This window comes from Coturnix japonica, chromosome 4, assembly GCF_054131305.1.
Source record: "Coturnix japonica strain WE chromosome 4, WE-NBRP24, whole genome shotgun sequence".
NCBI lineage: Eukaryota > Metazoa > Chordata > Aves > Galliformes > Phasianidae > Coturnix > Coturnix japonica.
Window position 1 is genome coordinate 85,532,960 of NC_140666.1, and position 24,855 is coordinate 85,557,814.

At 42.9% G+C, this 24,855-nt stretch overlaps 1 protein-coding gene across 3 annotated transcripts in view; it reads right to left on the reverse strand.

Annotated features, from left to right (window-relative positions):
- FGFRL1 (fibroblast growth factor receptor like 1) overlaps positions 1–24,855 on the reverse strand; it is a 155,773-nt gene that overhangs the window by 61,252 nt on the left and 69,666 nt on the right. For all 3 annotated transcript variants that reach the window (XM_015862663.3, XM_085547513.1, XM_032444052.2), the window contains one exon: positions 18,219–18,491. In XM_015862663.3, the coding sequence (XP_015718149.1) occupies positions 18,219–18,491 (273 nt within the window). The remainder of the gene's footprint in view (positions 1–18,218; positions 18,492–24,855) is intronic.

Sequence of the window (24,855 nt, forward strand, 5' to 3'; positions counted from 1 at the left end):
GAATAGAGCTAATCAAGGGACTGGCTGTCCTATTAAGCCTGACATATTCCCTTGCCCATAGTTTGCCCCATAGTCTTCCAGGCCTGCTCCATAGTTAGCAGACACACCAGTTCTGGAATACAGGCACAGATTCAGAAGCTTGTTACTTAAGCTGTTATGGACTGAAAACCGAGATGCTGATTAGTCATGGGAAGACTGCTCCTTGAGATCACCTGATCCCTTTCCAAACACTCTACAAGCTCCACAGGCTTTTTCTTCCTAAAGGGACATCAGCTTTGCAGAGCTATAGAGCTGCTAGAGACACAGAGGCTCTAGTTTTAATCCAAATCATCTCCCATCTACTTGTGCTAGCACCATATGTAGCAACTCAGCACTGCCCTTAGCCTGCATTTCCCAACAGCCTGGGACACCTCAAAATCATATTGCAGCATCCTTTCCTTCTCCTACCACCCAGCATTCAGCCACCATCCAGCACTTCCTTTGCCTCCATCTCATATTTGCCTACTGCAAATATATCAGACTCTGCTCTTCTTTAAAGACATCTTAACAGAATTCAGGCTTCAAGCAACACCAAGGAACCCAACTGCTCTCTAATAAATCAGCTGTGCTGGTATCCCAAGTTCCACCTTGGTAATATGATTCCCTCCCAAGTTCCTTGAGGAATAACTCACCCAAAACTGTATAGCACACTGAAGAGGTAAGGAACTTGTGAGAGATCTAAGCTTTAATAGAGTATATTAAGCAGTGTGTACAAATAATGCAATTTAAGTAGTTTTCTAGGACCTCTGTAAAGAGCCTCCAAGTAGGCACTTCTTTTACTACCATTACACTGGTTCATTTGTTGAGAATCCCAGTGTTACCCTGTGCAAGGGGAACCTTGTCAAACAGCTACCAGTGTTAAAAAAGAGGAATTTCCCTTATTTAACCTTTTGAAGAACAAGAGGTTAACAGAAAAGGTAAATTGTAAATCCTTCCAATTTAGAAAATAGGACCTTTTCAACAGCATTTTCAAGAAAATCTATTCCCAGAGTGCTCTCAGAATTAAAATGGAAAACCTGACACCTTTAACAATTTCCTGCCACTGTATAACTGTCAGCATGGCATGGGTTTTATCAAGACAAAAGTTAAGTATCAAGACTAAGAAACCTTTTGCATTCATATGCTTTGGGGTTGTTTTCACATCGTTTCCTTCCACTATTGGAAGGGAGTTTATAAGCAGGAGGGGACCGACTTTTTACATGCCCTAGCAATGATAGGACAAGGGAGAGTGGCTTTATACTAAAAAAAGAGGAGATGTTAGGGAGAAAACTTTTACCTAGAGGGTGGTGAGGCACTGGAACAGGTTGTCCAGAGAGCTGTGGGTGCCCCATCCCTGGAGGTGTTCAAGGCCATGGCTGGGACCCTGGGTGACATGATCTGGTGAGGGGCAACCAGCCCACAGCAGGGGGTTGGGACTGGATGATCTTTAAGGTCCCCTCCAACCTAAGCCATTCTGATTCTGTGTTTCTGTGATGCTGTTAATCATTTTAAAGCCATCCTCAACCCCCACAATACTTCTCTTTTTTCCCCTCTTTTTTTTACAACAGAAGGAGCATTTGAGACAGGAGAAGGCACTGGGTTCAGCTGCTTGCTCCCAGCCCCAAAGAACCACAGGGCTGTCTCTGTGTTTCCACCTCCATTGCACCAGGGAATGACATCACCACTGCTCCAGGGGCCGGCGGGCCAACACAAATAGCTGTTACTGACCAAGAGAGCTATTGCAAGGAATATTTTTGGAACCACGCACCGCATTCCTCTGACTCCCCTGCTTCCTAGTCCAAACATATCATGGCCTAAAAATTCCTCGCATTTTCTATGCAGTGTTTCCTTTGGGCTCACACAATGGAGCAGTTCTTCTGCTCAGCAGCGCTAGAGTTTGGGAAAGGGAAGGGGAACAAAAAGAGGTTGGAGCACTAAATAACCCTACAGGCAACCACAGGGGCTGTGGTGTTATTTTTCAGTCAGAAAAGTGGTGCAGAAGGAAATAGAATTACCTCAGATTTACCTTCCACTGGCCTTTACTAAACAAAGGGTGAATGTACCTGGTCGTTACTCCCATGTGGAAGGAATGGGGACAGAGAAACAGCACTTTATTAAGTTTTAGCCTGGTCAAAAGGATGTGGTGTCTCTCTCTGACAGCAGCTCTGGATCTGGGCAGGGGTAACACAGCCCAAAGTCTCCGCAGCTCTGTGCTGTTTGGCTGCAAGAGGAGCAACGCAATGGAGGCAAGTTCTGGGCTGTGTCTGGGTTCTATTTCCACTTGGCCACTATTTTCCCAGAGGGAAGAGCAGGAGCCCCCAGATGGCAAAGATCCTCTTAATATCTCATTCCAGAACACAGTCCTGATACTCTCCACTCCCACATCTGTCAATGTGTTGATACAAGGTCACCCTGGGCAATTTCTTGCTTGCAAATGAATGATATCAGCAAAATGTGCTTACCTAAAAACATTCCAGCCTAAGCCAAGCAGTGAACAGAGCTCTTATTCCTTCACTGTGCATGTCTACTATATTTTCCCCTCCTTCACTGTAGGACAGCTCTTAGGTACAAAGTCGAAGTCATTGCTGATCTTGCAAGGAGAAGCTGTAGGTACCTAAATGTATCTCCACACTCAGACTGCTCTGACCCCAGTAGAACAATTAACCCATTCTTATTGTGAATTTCTATTTGAATAGCAAGAGAGGCTCTTAGACAATACCTGCTTTACTGGCAAATGCTTTGTTTCTATTTTTAGCTGTCCAGATAAGAGAAACAATGCAAAGACACAAAACTAATAGGGAACATAGAGTCCACTTATCCCATTGACTCCACACAAGGTTTAGAAACTGCCTTTAACATCTTATATCTCCTCCAGTCCTTGATCAGCCTTGCGTGCTTGGACCATAAATCTGAGTCGTGTTTTCTGCTCTTGCCCCTGCCCTTCCCACTCCTGGTTGGGCCTTGCAGTGTATTTTTCCTGTAAATTACTATATTTTTAAAGATATCTAGATTCTGCTCACTGACAAACAAACCAGTTGTCACAAGCAACTGAGAGAGCAAACAACATTCACGCTTTGTTATATTTGAGAAACAAGGAACGAGCTGGGGAAATTTAGGTGGAACTAATTAGCAACAACTAAAAGCTAAATGACAGCATAACCCATAGCCTCCTTGTGGGATATTCTAAAATGGTTGTGGATGTCTAAAGCATTTCAAGGACTTTCATTATCTGCTGGGTTGAGTGGTTTCACAGCTCAGATAAATCAGTATTTTCAGCCACAGCATTCAGCCCGTTGCCCTGCGGAATAATTCCCCAGTCCATAACATCCAGCAATACAGAAGCACACAAAATATGATATCTTTTACTAGGCTAATAAAAATCAGAAAGTATACTGTATAAATTTTATAGACCTCGGAATCCTATCTTCCGCAGGAGGAAATTGGTACTTCAGACTATCATTGGCACTATAACAGACAAGAAAGTATTTATCATCTGCTTTGGAAAGCCCACCAGATAGAAGTCACCAGCAAAGCAAAATGACATAACCACAAACTTATATGAATCTTTCCTCTCTGTGGAGCTCTTTCATGCTGCAGTTTCAGCTTGCTGATAAATCCAGGTACATACAAGGGGAAAAGGACCGACCAGCAGAAAATATTTCTGCCTCTTTGAGTCTACCCTGAGTCAAGCAACTCTATTTGATCAGAATGCAAAATGCCAGAGCCATACAGATCTCACTTGCAGATCTCTCACTGTGAAGGTCTTTCAGCAAGATAACTAAGCACTGAGTGACAGAAAACCTCTAAAACTGCTGTTTACCAAAATCATATCCCAATAGATTCTGTAGGACTTAATTACAGCCCTAGGCCTCCTCCAGCAACATGTCAAAGCAGAGAGATAGCTTGGTGCAAACGCAACATTCCCTGATGGTTCTGACTCCATTAGTGAGGGTTGAGCAGTGTTTGAGTCTTGAAAAGTTCTGCCAGGGAACATGTGATGGAAGAAAGGGGTGTATGCAGTAAATAAATATATAAAGCAAAAACAAACACTTTTCAAGTTGAAATGATCATTACCAGGTGCTTTCTTTTGAATCTCCAAGGGAAATTAACCTATCTAACCTGAAGTGTTGAATCCAAGGCAGAGTTAGACACCCCCCTCCAGGAGCACATTCATGGGGTCCAAACGTGGGGTTCTACTAACAGCCCATAAACCACTCTCCCCTGCCTCTGCAGAAGAAAAAGGGATTCTCATGACCATTTTAGCCCAGGCTAATGACATGAGGATACCATCTCAGCAGTCAGCTGGAAATAACCGCAGGTGTCTGTTCAGCCCAGTTCTAGACCTAGTTTTGCTGCTAAAAGATGAAACAAAGAGAAGAGACCTGGCTCATGACTTTGACATTCACTCTGCTATCACCAGCAGCTCTATCTGATAGGATGACACTGCTTAAGCTATGGTAGCCAGAGGAAATCCAATGCTAAGGAAATGGACATTCATTTAATGTTTATCTGGGATCTGCTCCACCAATGAATTCCAGATGTTGGCTTTAATTGTCACATTCTGGTATGTTTAAGCAGTAGGAGTTCGTAAGGCCGATTTGTAAATCTATCTGGCAGCCTCATAGTGAATCCCATCTCTGCCAGCTTTTCTAAGTAAGATGCTCTTAAAATATGAAGTACTTCATATGTCTGCAATACAAAAGGAAGGAAAGATTTTTACAGAATCCCTCCCCTGATGTTTTTTCTCCTTTTACTCCTTCTCTCATTCATTTCCTCCCTGCAGAACCACCATTGAAAGCTACTCCTCTCCTCTTGGATGTGTGCAATGAATTTTAGCAGTCCTAAAGTTAATGAGGATAGGTATCAGGGAGACTCTTGGCAACACAGGCAGAACATCCTGCTCCTGACTCACACACATTCTTTCTGAGTAATTCTACTGATTTCCTGCTATGACCAACAGTAACTGAATGCATCCAGTGATAGTGTTCTGGTATCTGAGCTTAGAGTTTCCTTAAAGTGGAAAAGAATAATTGATTACTGCAACCTTGGGACTGTCTCAGACTTCACCTTCCACATTCTTACTCATTTGCATTTAACAGCTGCAGCAGGCACAGCTCATGTCCAGAGGTGGTACTTAAATCACAGAATCATAGAATTACCCAGGTTGGAAAAGACCTCGAAGATCATCAAGTCCAACCACAGCCTAACCATAGTACCCTAACTCTAACAACCCTCTGCTACATCGTATCCCTGAGCACCACATCCAAATGGTTCTTAAACACATCCAGGGATGGCGATTCAACCACCTCCCCGGGAAGCTTATTCCAGTACTTAACTTAAATGTCTTCAACAATCTGAATCCCAAAGCATTGGACAAGCCCATTTTCTCAACTTCCATCTACACCACCAGTTCTTGAGAAAGCACCTCAGTAGTCAGCTGATGCGCAGTTTAATTAGGGTTCAATGTCTGCTCAGTACATACATTTTTCAAACAGTGTCACTGGTTGGCTAGGTAAGGTTTCAAATCCTTTCAGCATCGGCAATACTCATTCCCAGGAAGTTAATAGGAGCTCTTCAGAAGGCCTTGGCTGAGCGCTTTTGAAAGCATTCCCTTTATCTTCCATCTTCTCTGGCCCCGGAGATAAATTGCTGTAAGTTCAGTTTAGCATCCTTTAAAATTACAGAACTCTCAATGGAATCCTCTCCTTCCCTCCTTAAGAGGGCAAAAAACATTTCACTCGAGGACTGAGTCATGCCATGTTGGAAGAGAGGACTGTAGGAAGTGGTGGCTACATATCCACCCACTGCTTTATACTCTGAACAGTATCAGCAAAGAATTGGCTGTATCATCTCAGTTCAGTATTTGAAGTTGGAGGAAAAAAACCTTACTATATAGAACATAGTGAACAGGCTCAGAATTATACTCTGGGGTCCATGAGACCATGAATAAGCAATGCACAGAACCAGGGTCATCCCCAGAATTTATATCATTATCAGTGTGCTTGCTGCAGAGAGGTGGTATCAGGTTTTGGGAGAGACAAAAAGAGTAGCTTCAAACTAAGCAAATAAGCAACTGTTCATACCCCTACAGCAAACATTTTCCCCATGGTAAGTGCCAGAAAAGCTGGTACGGAGCTCCAGGGAGGTAACTGTCAATAAGAAAGGCAATAAAACACTGTAAAAACAGGCTGCAGCAGAAATAACAGGAAAGAAGTGAGGGGGAAGTTGTTGGGTTTTATTCCCTATGTCTGAAACTATTTCTGCGGTCCATAGCACATGAGCAAAGATAAATAGATTTGGCCTTAAACACAGAGGAGTGCTTTCTCCAAATACCAGGTGGATAGGATCTGGTGAATCTTTTAATGAGTTTGCCCTTCAGGACATGTCAGCGTGGCCTTGTTGGAGCAGTAGCATTCCCTCCCTCACTGCAGGCACCGAAGGATGGGAAAAATACCACTTGTGAGCAGTCTGGTGTGCAGCTTGTCCTGTAAAATGTGGCACTTGGAGCATGAGAAGAGCCAAGAATTCCTCAGAAGGGTTAACACAGGTCAAACAAACAAATGGCAATAGCCACATCGAAAGCATATTTTCAGTATTTGAAGTTTAAGAGTTTAAATTTATAGTTGAACGCGTCCGTGACCCAGGTTTTGCCTAGAACAAGGGCAGAAAGTAACCAAATCATTCCTGGCAAAAGGATGGAAGATACACTCCAGTGCTGAGGGTCTTGAGGATGTCAGGCGGTCAAATTCCTCTCTGACGCAATTCCATGGGTCTACCCCCGGCAGCCGCTGCCCTTTTGTCTGTTTATCCTGGCAAGGCTTCAGGGAGCCATCACAAAATTCTCCCTAATTACACAAGAACGAAGCACTCGGATAACAAACACTGTTTTTTGAAGGTTGCAGAGAGACGTTTTTACAATGGCCACGATTACAGCCCCTCAGACACCTCCCTGTAGGCTCTGAAAACCATCCCAGAGAAAAATGGCTGATGGGGTGCCCAAAGGTGATCCCAACATAGTCACTAGCATGAACAAGGTCAGCTCATAGTGCAAGGACATGCCTGTCGGGGTGAAGGCTAATGTATCTTCCAAGCTTCCTCGAAGGAAAGGGAATAACAAAACTCCACTCAAACTAAAGCAGTTCACCAGAGACCTTGGCTGGAACAACCCACTCAGCGCTCAATTCCCACAATTTTCACTTGGGCTGGACCATTTTTCCAGCCAAAGCACACATGAGGGCTACCAGAAGAAGCCGAAGTAGGACTGGAGTTGACAGGAGATACTGCAAACACAGCACAAAAACTGGGCAATGCCAGGACTGGGGAGTTGCCCTTCTTCTGCTCTGCCACCTGATTCCTGAGACTGCTCTGAAGAGCAGCAGGCAGGTCTGGGAATCCCACCCCATGAATGATGCGAGTCCAGCTCCCTTCCCAAGCTCCCCACCAGTGAACAAGGAGGACTGTCACCATTACCTTCTCCTTCCAGATGCAAATTTGGCAAGGGCAGGATGGAGACCTCAGCAGAAAGGTCATAAGTGCATAAAAGCCCTATGCATCATTTGTGATAAACTCAGATTTAATGGCTTGGTTGGCATGAAGAGATCAGAGAGGGATCAGAGGGATCAGAGAGATCCATATTCTGCAATTCTTGCCCTATATGCTTTGTAGTGTGTCCAGAAAGAATTATATACGCACTCCAGAACACACAGACTAAAAGAAGGGAGATTTAAATGTGGAACAAGTTGTCCAGAGAGGCGGTGGATGCCCCATCCCTGGGGACACTCAGGGTCAGGCTGGATGGAGCTCTGAGCACCTGATGGTGCTGTAGGTGTCCCTGTTCCCTGCAGGGGTGTTGGACCAGATGGACCCCAGGGGTACCTTCCAACTCAAACGATTCTATGAATGGAAAGGGGAGGAAAAAGAGAGAGACTGGAAATTTGCAATGGAAAATAAAACTATTTTCTTCCCTTTAACTTGCATGAAACATTTTCTGTTCAGGGCTGTTTGTAATTTAAGCTGTTAAGATGTTTAAACGACAGCATTGTTCTTACTGCTTGTCTCCCTATTGTTCTGCCACTTGCAGCAATTTAAAACAATACAGAAGAAATCACAGACAGATGTGCTGCGCAGAGGACAGATGTGCTGACCCATACAGTGCTTTAACAGCTAAGCTTGTAAGATAATGTTCATGTTCTTCACTTTCACTGAACATCAAAAGAAGGTTCCCTTTAAAACATGACTTTGAAGGCTGCAAAAGACATTATGGGAGTAGAAAGAGAAGGGAGAGATTCTGTGGTATCTGATATCTTTTACCACTTGGAGGGGTTTATTTCTCTCTTCATTTCCTCGGCTTCAGTGAGAGCAGCAGGTTCCACCTCATCAGTGCAACTGGAGAAAAACTGACTTTTTATGAGTGGAAACAGTCCAAGAATGGTGGCTTATGCTCTTAACATCCTGACATCTCAACCTCTGAAAGCTGCAGCAGCGCTGCTTCCAGTGGCTGCAGAACACCTTAAAAAGCAGCACAAACTGACAGTGAAAATAAACTACAGTTGCAGCACTGCTGGAGTCTGGCAGCCCTTAACAAATACGGCAGCGTCTGGGTGTTAAAATACATAAATCTGTCATCATTACCAGGCTAAGGGGTCATCATCCTATTCACAAAATAAAAGAACTGTGCATAATCAGTAGGGCAGGGAGTTCAGAACAAAGTACGCCTTTTACAAACTCTCAACTGCTGATAGATGGATGTTTGCAAGGGACTTAATGTCTTTAACAGGGTACGCTCAAGAAGGAGTGTAGGTTTCAGAACTCCTGGGATTAGTGGGTTTTTTTCCTCTGCTTTTCCAAATTTATTGCCAGAACTGTATAACGTAAACACTCGGCTCGTCTGACGAAGAAACCCACGTTATTATAAAGTGAGATGAATCAGAGCATTCTAGCACAATGCTATTATTCATCCTATGTTCTTTCTCTCATCAAACAAAAAAAGAAAGATTGGATTTAAAAATAGGTTTATACCCAAATTGACAGAAGGTTGGGTGTTTTTTCTAATCTTTTTCTTCATTTTTATTTTTTTAATGCAAATGTCAAATACAGCACAGGAAACCAGATTCTACAGGAATGTAAAAATATAACTCCTCTACAGACATGCATTTAAACAATCAATGTACCTACTTGCACTGACTGAGAAGCAGTACATGAACAATCAATAGTGTGTGCGTGTGCATTTATGCTTAAAGAAAGAGTCTCCAAAATCAACAGTCAAGTCACACCCTATAAACTAGCCCAACTTCTGCTGTTCTCTCTATAGCAAACATTATGCACTGTACTTTAATTTATAAGTGTGCCTTTTGTGCATTTCTCAGTTAACTGATATGAAGGGGTTGAAATTTAGTTACAAAACACTACTTGTGGTATTTATAGGGCAAACAGGGGACACTGAGTAACAAATGGGGCATGTTGCTCTTTGGCACAGACCTCCTGTAGACACTGCTCAAGAAGCACAACCCAACCTCAGAGTCCCCTGTGCTCAATGTGGCCAGATGAAGTCCAGTTTGTGGCAAGAAGGGACACAAGTGCCAAGGAAATTCTGTCCAAAAATTGGGAGGACAGTGGTAGCAGTAAAAAATTAACAGAAAGATCTTGCTGCTGGGAGAAGCTGATCTAAGATGGCAAGCATGAGGATGGTAGGCATGAGGGCAGGTATCTCAAAAGTGCTGATGACAAGGTCTGCAATTAGTATGATGACCTCCCAGTACTCAGGGCAAAATTAAGTGTATTAAGTTGCCCAAGGAGGCTGTGGATGCCCCATCCCTGCAGGCATTCAAGGCCAGGCTGGATGTGGCTCTGGGCAACCTGGTCTGGTGGTTGGTGACCCTACACATAGCAGGAGGTTTGAACTGGATGATCATTGTGGTCATTTTCAACCCAGGCCATTCTATGATTCTATGAATCAAAAGACCCGTAACAAGAGACCCTACCTTCTATAGGTCTGCTCTCTGCACACATCCATGCCACCTGCTTGGAGGGACTGCTATGGCTTTACTTAGACATGGGACTATTACTAAATGCTACGGACCAGTAGATGTGAGCAGACCAGCAGCTGTGCACATTGCTCTGTTTTCACACAGTTTGAAGCCCTGCCCATTAGCCCTATGGAGAATTATAACAAAGATAACTCTGATTAACAAACTCAGGCAAAATCTGTTTTTCACCTCAGACATACTGACATAACAATCTAACATGTACACCACAAACCCACTGGAGTCAGAGGCCGATTCTATTAGTATCATCTGACAGAAGCCATAAACTGCTCAGATCAAACATGCTTTTAATGTCAGCCTGCCTGGCGTGTACTGCTTTCATTCCCAAACAATATTTGTGCAGCAAACTAAGCTGCAGTTTGATACTTGCATGGGTGTAGCAGCAGCTACACACTCCAAAGCATCTGCAGAGGATTGTGGGCTAAATGCATCCATATGTCCTGCATGCCTCAAATTTACACTGGCTGCAGCTCTGGTCTGCCACAGTCTACCACAGGACGGCGTACAGAGGAAAATTATATATTCATATATATACATATGAATTTCATGCTTACATCCATGGAAAAAACTCTTTTCATTTCCTTTAAATTGCGAACAGGTGTTGTCACCTTCTTAACTTGGCTTCTATGTTACAGCTTCACGAAGGGGAAAAGAAATATACCCAAAACAGTGAGGCTTTTGTTAGCCAGAACATGATGTATTGATAAGCGTACTGTAAAGTTTGTTATAAAATCAAATGAAACTAATAAAATCTAACAAAGATCTTGTAAAAACTGTGGACATTTCACTGAATTAGCACTGTGTTACATTGTAGATCTGTACTTGGAAGAAATCAGACTGCTGCCTGTGATGTTTTCCAGCCCTTCACACCTGCACACCAACAGCCATCACTCAAATCTCTTCTTGCTGCATTCTTGACTAGTCATTTTTAGAATGGTTTCAGCTGGTAGCAGCACTCACGTCATCACCTCTTCCTAGAGGTAGGCTTTTCAAGAACAAGTTGCTACAGGCTGCTCTGACATGAAACTAGTACAGAACTCATCAAAATGACTAAAAATAGTAAAATCATTTTTCTCAAACAACCCAGAAATAGCCATCGTTTCATTTTGGAGTATTCCTCTCTCCTCTCCCAGGACAAAACAGACTATAAATGGGATTCCCCAAATGACGAAGACATGAAGCACCAGTGAAACTATTGATAGGACAAGGGGGAAATGCTTCAAACTAAAAGAGGGCATGTTTAGACTGGGTATAAGCAAGAAGTTTTTTACAGCATGGGTAGCGAAGCACTTGCGCAGGCTGCCCAAAGAGGTGGTGGACACCCTTCTCCTTGGGAGACGTTCAAGGTCAGGCTGGATGGGGGTCTGATGGAGCTGTAGGTATCCTTGTTCATTGCATAAAGTTGGACTAGATGACTTTTTAAGAGTCTCTTCTAACTCAAATAATTCTATGATTTCATGAACTTGGGGGATGTGAACACCTTTCAGTTGACTTTTAACATCCAGACCTGTAAGCTTGTACTATCCCTGGACAGTGACAAGGGTGTGTGTCTTCTTGCCTCAGCTAATAAATACTCGGATGGAAGAGCCTTCGCCTGGGTGAGACAATCATTAGTCAACGATGAGTCACTTCCACTGGAAAAGGAGCTTCATTTCTGACAGAAAAGTCTTTAGCTACGTATTTGCACCAAAACGTGAAAATACTCACGTTTTCTGTGCTTGGCTCCTCTAGTCAAGAGGATCAGTTCATTCACATCACCAACTTCATGCTAAAAGCTGACACACAGGTTCCCCTTACTCAGCACCACCCCCTAGACAGGCTTTGCTGTGATCCAAAGCCCCGAGCATCAGCACAGATGTCTTGCTGTGCCCCAGTGACACTGCACCATGTGTAGATGAGGACTTGTGCTGTCATTGCAGTTAGTAGGCCTTGAGGAGTACATCAGGTCTCCCCTTTGCAGTGCAGCTCCCAAAGGTCAATTACAAACCGAGCTTTAATTAGCAACATAACCATTACTAAGCATCAGTGACTATGGCCAGATCCTCATCTGGTGTTAATCAGGCTGCGTATGCACAGAAGGCCACCAACGTAGGTCCAGCTGCCTTAACAAATTAAACACAAGAACTTTGTTACTGTTTATTGTCACAAGGAATTCTTCATTTCCATATAACAACTGACTAATCATCATTAGTCATGATTATATGCCCAGTGATCGTGTTAACGGTCCCATGCTGGATGGGCTGCCTTTCCCACTTTGTGCTAATGTAAACGTGCTAAAGCAGGGTTGCTAGTTTCCTACCATGACCAGCACAAGCTCAACCACCTTGTGCTCAAATGCAAAGACTACACTTCTTTTTCCTTTTAAAGCATTGACTCATTTCAGTTTTTGCTTAGCATTAGCAGTCCCTTGGTGCACACACTGCTGACTCAATGTTGATTCACATCTTATTGCTGAGCACATCTCTCTCTGTTCCCTGGAGTTTATTAAGAGGCCAAAATCCAAACATAAATGAATTTGTCATGCTTTTCCAAGATGGCTGGTGGCACCTGACTCTACTCTAGGCTACAAATGTTTTCTCAGCTTTTGCACTATAAATGAGTTCTGAGACACGGATTGATGACTTCATTGGAGAACTGTAATGCAAACCATATTTTACTGTACTTGTCTTTTTTTATTTCACTTGGTATTTTCTACTACTGTGAGCAGAAAAAAAAAGCACATTAGAATAAATATCCATTCAGACATTGCCATGATTTTTATTTTTTTTTTCAGGATACTTATGCTGACAGTTTAAAACAAAAAGGTTATTTTAATGCAAATTTTTCACACATGCCTGTTATCCAAGAGAGCTGCCTCTAGTCAAGTTGTAAAATGCATAAAGTAGCAGCTGGCTCAGCAGGAAAAAAAACTGCTCTAAAAATAAATCTTCTGATGTCAGGGGGGATTCTCAAAGCAATCAATTGCAGCAGGCAGACAGTAGCCATTTAATAGCAAATTTGATTTGTTTGAAAACAAGATGTAGCTCAGTTTCTCAGTAACGTATCTGATGGTCAGGACAACAAGCTGTGCTCTTCCTGCTGCTCTGTGCTTCAACATTTCCTTGCTCCACAACCCAAAAGGAAACCACAGAGCTTTGCCACTCGGAGAGCCAGGCAGTGGTAAGAGGAGCATGAACTGGACAGTGATAGATTCTTCCCACAAACCTTTCTCCAAATAAACCCAGAGAAAAAGCAAATCTGACATGCAGGGATGCATGGTAAGAAAGAAAAACACTGGAGTAGCTGTTCCTTGAATATAAATGTTGATCTGAGATAGTGTGCTGAGATGCAATGAAGCAAGATGTCTTATGTAATTGACAAGCATCAAGGGAAGCAAGAAACCTACAGATGCTAGTGCTTCCTATTTTTCTTGCTACAGAAGGTAATAATAAGCATGAATGCAGACACAAAAATAAATACAGAATGTCTGATCTTTCATCACTTGGTTGAGCAGTTGATGCAAGATGAAGTATTTACTGGTAGCACCTGTAGCAATAGCCCTGTGTGTTGCAACTCTGGCACACCTTGCAGGGTTTCACCTAGAACATTTCTGCAAGTAAAAAGCCTTCTGTGTTGTGCATTAGTGAAAGAGGTCATTATGCCACAGCATAAATATTTACTAATAGTCTTTCCTACAGGTGTTCATCAATGAATTTCCCTTCAGAGAATGAGCAGACCTCTGGAACAAGTGATCCTGTTTATTACTGTAGAAAGGGATGGTAGTGGATGTTGTCCAGCACCCTTCCAGATTGTGAAACCCTTTGCACCAGCATCTGCAGTGTGTGCGGAAGACCATGGCTATTGATGCAATACTGTAAGCAGGAACATTATTTTCCTGTTTTCCTTTATTTCTCACATGACCCACTAAAATCTCAGGGAATCCACAACTGACTGTAAAATCAAAGGATAAGTAGCAAAGCAATCGATGACTTCACTTGGTCCAATTTTTCCTCACTTGCTGCAGTTTGGTGCAGGCTTCAGTTGAACTATCACTTGGAACTCCTTCCTGCAGAATATGCCTCATTCAGTACATAAGGTGGACAGTGTTCAAATAATAAGCAGTTACTCAATATGTTGTTTCTTCCTCTTTGGCTTTAGGCTTCCTTTTATAGCTTACTGGCAAGGAAGTTTTATTCTGCAGTAAAGAAACCACAGGTTTCAACCAGGAATTTAATAACAAAATAAAGTTTCACACCTGTCGATTGTAAACCATCCTTTCTGAATTGATTCAGCTGGGAAAGAGAAAAAGAATAAGAAAAAATAAACCTGTAGTGGGCATTCAAAGATAAGATTTTCATGGGCACACTGTACGAGTAGGTTTTTGGGGAAGTACAGCACATTTCTTTTGATAAGCAACAGATAATTCCCTATAATAAGGAACCATTGTACTTAATAACTGCAATGCAGATTTAATGCTGATTAAAGAAGAGTTCCTCTTCCAACATTAGTAAATCTGTCTGCAGTATAATTGGCATCCCAAATCTTGTGGTAAGCCACAAAAACTATTAAGGCTGGCTAGGAGAGGAAATTGTAGTTTTGACTTATATTGGTTATCTGCTTTTACTGGCTTACATTTCACGCAGGGGTGTATTCGATCAGGATTCCTTGGATCTTTGGGATCTGGGTCCTGCAGTCTGGGAGGATGAAAAAAAAGCAAGGCAGAAACCAATTGCTACCATGTGGGTTGGCAAAACCTTTGTCTGAGAAGATCAAAACCTCAGAATAAGAGAAGATTCCCTTTCAACACAGCAGCAGGAAGATGCTAAATTAGGAAGAAAAGACTTTACTAAGCAATGTGGAGGAGGAGTAGTGTGGGATTTAAGAAGTTTAGACTCAACTCTGAGCCACATCTCATATTTTCTATGGTCTTGAATTAACCACTTGATCTCTCTTTACCTTGGTTACCATCTGTAAAAACCCAGCAATCCTTCTCATCCACACATGCAGACTGGAAGTTCTCCAGCCAGGCAACGTGTAGATATGAGACAGGCAGAGGCAGCCCCAAGTTTGCTGTACTCATGCACTGAGCCAGCTGGTTGTAAGCAAGACCTGGCACGAGAGTCACAGGTGTCATTAGAAGAGGCTTAAACCCACATTATTACATTTCACAAAGACCAGCTTGACAAATAAACATGGAAGCTCACCTCTGCCTCCCACTGATGTCAGTGGATCCACTGATCTTTTTTCTTATGTACAGTGTCACAAACTTTTGTTGGCTCTCTGTTGTACTAGGATGAATACAGGGATTAATTGAAGTTAATATTAGTAAGAGTGACATAGTACTGAATGCAGAGAGGTTCAGTGCAGCTGAATTTTAGCTTCTGCTCTCTGTAGGATCTCGAGTAAGCCCTCAGGTTAACCTTCTGCACTTTATAACATGTATACATGTATAACATGTATAACATAGCAGTTACAGTTCTTCACTTGCCAGTGGCGTGGAAGAAGTCAGTTAAAACTGTATAACGTAACTAGGAAATCCTTAAATAAGCTACTGTATGGATTTCAGATATCACTACTGAAATTCCAAGAATGTTTCCATACCAAAATAGAATGCTTTTTTTTTTTTTTTAATACTGTTTAATGAATACTTTGATTCTGTTCTAGATTTAATATCTTAACCACCTTGCCCATGTCCGACACCTGCACGGTTTATACGCATTAGGTGTCAGCAGTAAAGCTGTTTATAGGATGGTTTTTCTCCTTTGAAGAAGCTGGAGAATGAGAGCCCATGTGGATCAAAAGGCCACTGTGCCTAATGAAGTTTGTGCTCTCCGGAACACAAACAAAACAGCTCCATCAATTTGATCTTCATCCTCAAAACCGACATGTGGTTGGTTTTAAAACACTGCCTCCTTCTCAAAGATCAACAAAGGACCTTTCTCAACCAAAAGCATTTTCACCAGGGTGAACATGAGCATCTGGCTAAAGCATTAAATGCCTGCATCCTTTGAAAGAATAAGTCACTGATACTTTGTGTTCACTTGAAGACCTTGGAAAGAAAGGCACTGGGGGAACATTTGTTTTCAGGGAAACTCTTGTAGCGAAAAGAAACTGGTTTGAACATTACATGAACACTTCTGTATCACTGGAGATGAGAGACAGCAATAATACATTAAAAATGGCCTGAGCAACAATGCACAAAGGTACACTGCGAGACAAGGTAGAAAGCTGCAAAGACTAAGAATTACAGTCTTTAGCCAGTATCATAATAAGTACGCAAAGAGATGAACAATAACTCAGTCCATATGCCTGCCACGCATTTAGTTTAAAGTTACCCTTTTCTTGGCACTTGGTTATCAATATTTGTTTGCATAGCGTTCAATCTCACACCCACAGAGGCTGGTGGGAGCTTGCTATTTCCTTCCATAGCTGTGTGATGAGGCCCCAAATAACTGGTGTTTGTGCTTAAGGCTTTTCAGTGCCAAATATAATGAACACTATTGTTCTTGATACAATTTAATTTGATAATCCAATTTCCCTGACCAACTGAACTGCAATTTTTGCCTCAGTCTTTCCTGAATACAAGTCAGCTTTTACCCCATGCCTCCTCGTTTTTCCCTCTCATTTCTCTTTCAGTCATGCTACCAAGGGCCTTCTTTGTCTTACTGTTACTGAAAAGCCACTTTGCCTTGGAATCACAGCAGCCAGCTTGGATCCTGAATGTTACAGAAGGCAAAGGATGACAGATATCAAAGTTTTTGGCAATCTCTATGTACAGCACAATCATGACTGAAGCAGTTTCCTCTAACATTCTCTTCTCCACACTAAATAGTCTGGAAACCATGTCCAAGAGTCTGCAGAGGCAATAACCTTTACAAATGATTTTCACTTCACCCTTTCAGCTCAGAGTAGCAGTAAAGAAAGGAAGAACAAGGAAAGGAATGTGTATGAAGAAAACCAAGCCACAAAGAGTATGTAAGCTATAATCCGGCTTTTACAGTTTTACATCACTGATGCTACAGGAGTTGTACTGCAAGAGTGTTCCCTCACCTAAGTACCTCTCTCCTGATAAGACACAAATGTTCTGGTTTCTTTCCCTTAGCTTTGCGAAGTGCATTCACCAAGAATCACCCTGTTATCGGGTGATAATCCTTTACCAAGCAGTGTCAAGTGTTTGCTACATGCTCGGAGTCCATAGCAGTCCTCCTACTAAGAATGGGAAGAAGAACAATTTGGAAAGAAACACATAGGCCGAGTGCCAACCACTAGGATGGAGCCCTAACCTCCATCTTCACTTTTACTATCCAAGGACAAACAGAACTCTGTGGACCAGATACTAGGAGTGCTGACCTGGCAATAGCATCAGCAAGTTGCCTTATTTCCTCTCTCTTTGTAACATTTCCTTTTGCTCCTTCAGTATCCGCCAGCTTGTCAAGTGTAATCCAAATCCAGCCTCTTCCCAGCTCTTTCCCTCCATAGACAAAGAGTAATGAACACATTTCTGTGGCAGCCACACCAGAGGAATCTCTGATTATCCAGAGAAGTTTCTCTGGGGACCTTCAGGAATGCTTACCATCACCAGGCCAAGTTCTGGGCCAGTCAAAAGCACAACCAGAGAACCCATGATCACCAAGCTTTTTAAATCCTGCTTCCATCAATTTAATTTCTCAGCAACTGAGCACCCCTGAGTCATATACTGTCTCTGAACCTTTTTTCAACCTAAATATTATTACTCCTAAAGATAACAACACTTCACAAAAGCTCAGTATGGGGATCTTCCAGCCGTATATTTTTTTATAGGTACCTTAATGTTTGTTTTGAGAACTACCCCATTCCAACAGCAAACATAAAGATCAGCGTGACCTCTCCTTATCACACAGCCTTTCCTGTGTGGAATTCATTGTGATCTAGACCCTAGTGACTATTGCATCATTTCTGTTTATTTGTAACCTTTGGCACTGTGTAATCTTATCTGCCCACAGCCGGCTGCAGCAGAAGATGTGCAGAAACACAGCCAGCTCTGGCAGTACTCAAACACTGGAAGGATCCAGTTAAGAGTGGAGATCAGTCAATGATTAGCAAAGTAAACCTACAATCACTGACAGCTACCCAAAAATCAATTTGTCCTCTCCTCCCTGCAGGGAGAGTGAGGCTTGGTGTTTCTGTAGCTTTACTCACCTATCACGATGAGGGTGTAGTTCACGTTGGTGCTGCCGAAACCATTAGTGGCTTTGCAAATGTAGGTTCCTGCATCTTCACTCTCAACCTCTTTGATTTTCAGTCCTTGCTGAAGGATCCGGAACCTCGTCCAACCACTGTGGATGGTACGTCCATCCTTCATCCACATGGTGAGGGGTGGGGGATCGCCCTCCACTGGGCACAGGAGCTTGATGGTCCTGCCCAGCCTCACTGACTGACGGTGGATCACTTTATCTGCAATCCTCGGGGGGCCTAAGAAAGAGAAGAGAGAAGTAGAGTCGTTACTGCTTTTGCCATGACACTACATTGACTGCCACACAGAGATACAGCAATAAGTGCTCACAAAAATATTTTAGACCTAAAAATGCAGGTGATTATAGAGGGGTATATCAAGAGAGATTCCAGTTTGTGCAAAATCTGAAGCAACATCTTCACCATCAGCAGCAGCTCACACTATTCCACAGCTCCAACACACCAGGAAAGTGCAATCCTCTCTTCCTTTCCCAAAGCTGACTTGCTATAGCAAGAAGGAGCTTTACGCTCGAACTGTTCAGCTGTATTTGGTAAAGCAACTGTGGTTGTTTTAAACTCAACACCAATCCTGAAGGCAAAATTAGTAACAGCACCGGTACTTAAAACAAAACACTTCCCCCCCTCAAAAAGTTATAGCCCTTTCATGTTATACATACAGTAATTCCCTTTAATAGTCACCACATGGGCTTTATCTGAGACGCATAAGCCTGCAGTTGTCAGACATGAAGCATTCATTGGATAATGCTTCACCAAAGCACAGCATAGCCTGATGCACAAACACTGCTTGCAGTCCAGAAGAGGATATATTCATAAATTGTCTTTGCAACCTGCAGGATTCCCCCAACTGTCAAATGTTTGTTCTTTGCAAAAGGTGATAATTTCATGCACAACAGGGAGTCCCTGATATGCTACAGAGAGAACACACTGGTCACCACGTGATAACAGGATGTATCCGGACAGGCCAATAAGTAAAAAAAGAAGTGATAGAGACTCCAACAGTAGGAATGGTCCCGTAGCTGAATTCAATCTGGAATCACTTCCCCGGGCTCTGAAAAACTGAAACAGTTTCCTTTTCCCGCATCTGCCTTTTTCATTAATCAGTCCATTGCACAAGCTCAAAATGCAATAGCAATGCTCTTCCCAGAATACTGTATTAATGGGTGTGATAATAAGTGCCCTGCTCTTGCATAAGGACAGAATGTTTTGCTAAGGATTGCTAATGCTGAGTTGCACCCAAACCCACAAGATGTTTGTGGGATTTGAAGCTGCTCCTTGGTGTTTTGTTTCTGTTTCTAGTGTTTTGCAGGATAGGACTCACTTGGGGCAAGCTACAGAGTTCACATTTGCACTTCCTCATGACTAATTCCTATTATTTTAGTGTCTGCCAGAATTTTCTCCAGTATGACTAAGGCAGCACATACAGCCCAGTTCAGGGGTCACTACAGAGCTGCTGTCACAGTTGCTCCCATGAATTTCACAGCTTTGCTGGTGAACAGAAGTGCTGCTTAAGCTGAGAAAAGAGGCAGGAATTAGTGCAAAACTCATCAATTAGCTTAAAGAAGAGTCTGGTTAAAGCAGAGTGGCTTAGTTTAGACAGATGCATTCAGGAGATCTGTTGAAGTCTCAAAGAAGGGATATATTGAGAGCCACATATTCTGAAAATCTCACTCCCAGGCAAAGATCCCACCATCACAGACACATGTGGAACAGGATATTGGAACTAATGGTACACCAAGGGAAATGGCAAAACACCGTGAGAAATCCTGCCTGGTCAGAGCTTTCTGAGCACTGGAAGCCACACTGTTGATACTTTTTAGTGTGAGGAACCTCCAACCAGCTCTGTGGATGGGAAAATAATACTGAGATCCTTTGAATGCTGATCTGACACAAGCCACGTCGCTGAATCTTTTAAAGAAGAGATCCACCCACCAGGAGGAACTGTGCCTGTTGGCTTAAAGAAGCAGAATTCACTCACAGCAGATGAGGATCCAGCCCCAAATCCTTCTATGTTACTTGGGATAAAGTAAAATTCTGGGTTGCCTTTTGGAAAGGTCCTCCCTGACTCAGAGCCCCGCCAAGTCAAGTGGAACCTCAAGAGTAGCTTCATTACAATTTACTTGCAAGCCAGGAAACTACTCAGTGCATATTCAGATTGCAAAAGCAGACCTATAATTAGTGCTGGGGGAAAATGTTTGGTGAGGGGCAAGCAGGGACAGTGGAGAGCAAGCACCCTCCTCCCTGTAGCTCCTTCAAAACCCCTTTCCTTCCGACATTCACGTTGACTCCTGATGAATTTTGAGACCTGGAGGAATCAGATAGTTTCCCAGTCACGTCATGTCCCTCATTGAGGCGGGCTGCACAAGCAGCTCTCCTGATGGCACCGGGGTTGCCTCTGGATCTGTCACATGGTTGGGTCAGCGAAAAGCTTGGTCCTCCTAAATGCCATTTTCCTTTGATTGACCTTTCATTCTGAGGAACTGTTGGATCGCTCGCAGTCATAGGATCTACTCGCAGACCTTTGTGACATTTAGTGAAGGGTGTATTTCGCAGAGCCTTTCCGTCTGAAAAGCAAAACACCAGTGGAATTCTCTGCAACCCCCTCCCCCTCCATCAGCCTCTCTGATGGCTTTTTTCTGGGTATGAATTTTTTGGGGTACAGCTCATGCACTCCTCAGTACAATATGGATGCAGGCATGGATGCTAGAATCTCCCTTCCACTTATTGGTGCTGTCAGTATTCCTATTTTACTACCCATCATCTTTGTAATAATAACTTTCCATGGAAGCTCTATTCTCCCTCTGCAATCAGTGCTTTCACATATACCGGAGGTTTCAGAGTCCTTGGCAAGCCAGCAAGAGCCAGTCCTCCCATGGATATTCACAGCAAAAGCAAACGTTGATATCATCATAGAATAGCTTGGGTTGGAAGGGACCTCAAAGATCATCAAGCTCCAACCCCTCTGCCAGAGGCAGGGCTGCCAACCTCCAGATCTAATACTAGACCAGGCTGCCCATCACTGATCTCTGCCTCTCTTTCTAACATACCAGCATCTTCTGAGTCTTATTTCACTACTTAGCTGTGCAGCTCTGCCTTGAGACTACAACAGGGACAGATAAATGCTTTTCAAGCCAGGATACATGATGGCACATCTCACCAGCAGTGTTTGGAGGGCAGAGAGCAGGGAAGGGGATGCATGTTTTGCAATAAGTTTTCTGCCACATCCCCTAGCACAGCATGACATACCATGGAAATCCCACAGCATCCAGAGAGAAACACATTCCACCTCCAAATCTATGCATTAAGCTGCCCAGAACTGCTCAGGACCTCTGTGATTTCTAGGGCTTCTCTATGGCAGTTTCATCTTCTGTTAAACAAAGTTAGTAAAAGGAGCGAGTAAAAAGATGCTATGCACCCCAGTATCTCAAATGAACCACTGGTACTGAAGTAAGCTCCCCAGCTCAAGGAATCATCCCATAATATCCTGGAGTGCTGCTGACAACTACCAGTTCTCCCATGGCAATGATCTGAAGACATCTACAGGCTGCTACACATGCAGCTGACAGCAAACTTAAAGGCTGAGTGCTGGATGCTGCCAACTCCCCACCCTTTGATGCTGCTGGTTTCTGCCTCATGCTAAAATACTGACCTAAAAAGCTGATGCAATCACTTCCCAGGCAGCCGGGGTCACAGTTTCAAGCCTTTCTAGATCCCAGCTTTGGATTCTCCACAAGCAGAGGTGATGAAATGGATTTGGGGATCAATACCCTACAGCTACTTGTTGTAGAGATGTTCTCACCTAGTCTGTGGGTTGGGCATTCCAGCAATGCCAGAAGAGTTTAAAAAGTCTATAGAGAATTGTTTTAAAACTTGAAGTGATTTTAAGACAGATTATTAAAATATTTAACATAGACATCTACCAAAGCAGACCTTTCAATGCCAATATACATTATCCTTCCAGATCAATCCCTCTATCTTTACACTTATCTATTACTCATGAACCAATTGCCACGTGACAGGATTCATGGGCAAAAGCACAACACTGGGTGCTTTCAAACAGAGCAGGAGAGAGCAGTGTTTGTCATTCCTGGTTGGAAATTCTGAATTCCTACTCCATACCTCCCTCATTTCTCAGCCACTGGGCAGTGCTTCTTGAAATAGACCAGCTTTTGTAAGTGCTGAGAATCTGCAGCCTCTGCTCCTCCTGGAGTGAGAGACCTTAACGCAGTGTTTTTTCCATGGGACATAGGAGAAGAGCTCAAAGGAGAGGCTGTAGGTGGGTATTCCACCAAAACTGCTGATGCAGGTTTTTGCACGCTTCTATAGTTGGGAGTGGAATGGTGGGGAGAGAAAACAAACACCATTCCTTGTTTCGTTCAGCTCTCCATTCTGCAGAGGCAGCTCTCTATGGTTACTGGGTGCTGCTGAGAACAGCCCTTTAAGCCACACCAGGCTGGCAGGGTGCAGCTGACCTCAACAGCCCAGGCAAACAGAAGGAGCTGGTGCAATAAATTACACCCGCCCTCAACACAAACCCCGCAGGGACTGGTCTCCTTCATTCCCCTTGTCCTCAGCCCTAAGGTTTGATGGATTCATTTCTTAATATTTGGGCTGCGGGGGAAGGGTGGGGCTTGACATCCATGGATGTGACTAGGGAAGAAGTGACAGGAATGCAGCTGCCTTCCCTGTGCCTGGTTGTTATTCTTTCTCCAAATACAAACTAAATATAACTTTGCCCCATACCATTCAAATCATTTTCATTACTAGAAGGGATCATGCCTGGAGTTCCAAGGGCCAGGGTGCAATCAGGCTTAAAATATAATTTAAACAATCCCTACCCACCAAGTTATTTTCCTGCTTTTAGTTTGCAAATACATAGGAGTACACTCAGAAAGAAAGCAACACAGTCCCAACCAGATGTCACGTTTTCTGCTCAAGATCATATAAGTCCAGTCAAACATTAACAAGGAAATGCTGTGATCACCTCATTTGTTTTAAATATTTCTGCTCATGTACACGCAGACAAGTGTGCAGATTTATTTGCCTCATTTACAAATACAAGCAACTGGAATTTCCATTCTGTTCCATTATATAAAAGACAGATCCTACACCTGTCTTACTGAACAGCTGGGCAATTTTCAATTTATATCCAGCAATTCTGCTCTCTACTATCCTATACCACGGAAAAGCCCCACTTGCTGCTGCGTTGCTGACACTACTTTACAAGCATTCCTGCTCTTGTTGCCACATCTCAGCAAAGGGGTTGTGTAAAACTTAAAAAGCCTCCCTGCTTTTTCTTTTTCCAGGAAGCAGCAAAAACAATTTCTAGAAGTATATTTAAGACACAACAGTGGAATAGTCTGGAGCTTCCTGTCCACATTTCTCACAGTCAAAAACACGCACACATGTAATTATATTTTCCTGGACTGCACTGCAAAGTTCACGCACTCATTCAACTCATACATGTAGTAAACATGATTTATAGCTCTGTGTGAAAAACCTCCAGATATATGGTGTTTTGATAGCGACTCAAACCTAGCACTATAATTTAGTAACACCTAGCAGTGAAAGCTAAATGATTTCCCACTCCACATTCCTAACTTTCCATGAACCCCTTTTTACTGCTAACCTGGGGAGGAGATACTGCTTCTCCAATTGTTTGGACTTAGCCTTGTTATTCCTTGAACTGAACTGCACACAAACTTCAAGCTTCACATATGGTGAACACACCAGCACTGACCCACATCCTAAGAGACCGTTTGCCATGATACAGTTCAAAGTGAACTTTATTAACACATTAAACATAATTACAAGGAGGAAATTCCAAGGAAGGTCAACCAGCCTGGACAGTTTCTTGGAATGGAAAGTAATTTATAATATCCACATACTGTATTGTAAAGTTTATAAAGAAGTTAAATAAGTTTTAAGAGCCCCATGGGTTAAGTATATTTTATTATTTAATACCAAACACATTCACTTTCCATGAAGATAAGATTTCTTTTGAAGTTCTGCGTTAGCAAATTAGCAAAGTCTTTTACCACAAAGCACCCAAAACAACCCATCAATGCGTACAAGAAATTAACATCAGGGACCCAGGTGCCACAGACAACATGTATCCTACACAGAGAATACAGCAAAACACAGAAATCTTCCACTATGACAATGAGGTGAAGGAGTTGGACAAGGGCCACTAACCAAACCACTTGTTCAGCGTGAGCCCAATCTCTTAAACCATTTGACGCAACGTTTGGCCTTCACTGTACTCATCACTGCCAAACTTTGTCCTCCAAAGTCCTCCTTGCAAGGGAGGCTCGCAGCAGAAACAACTTCTGTCACCTCTTCCGTGTTTCAGAATTAACGTGGATGGTTGTAAAGAATCATCTAAAAGTCAAGTTTTAAACTTGACTCGGTGAATTTGAGGAATCCGTGGGACTGTAAATCTCTGCTAAGAGTAGGAGCTTAACCCGTTCTAATAGTCTGCAATGTCAGCATGAGGTTTAAGCACTCCTTGCACTCTTCATACACTACAATTATCATTATTTGCATTGACAGTCAAGTTGTAACGTTGGGTTGAAGGCTCACCATA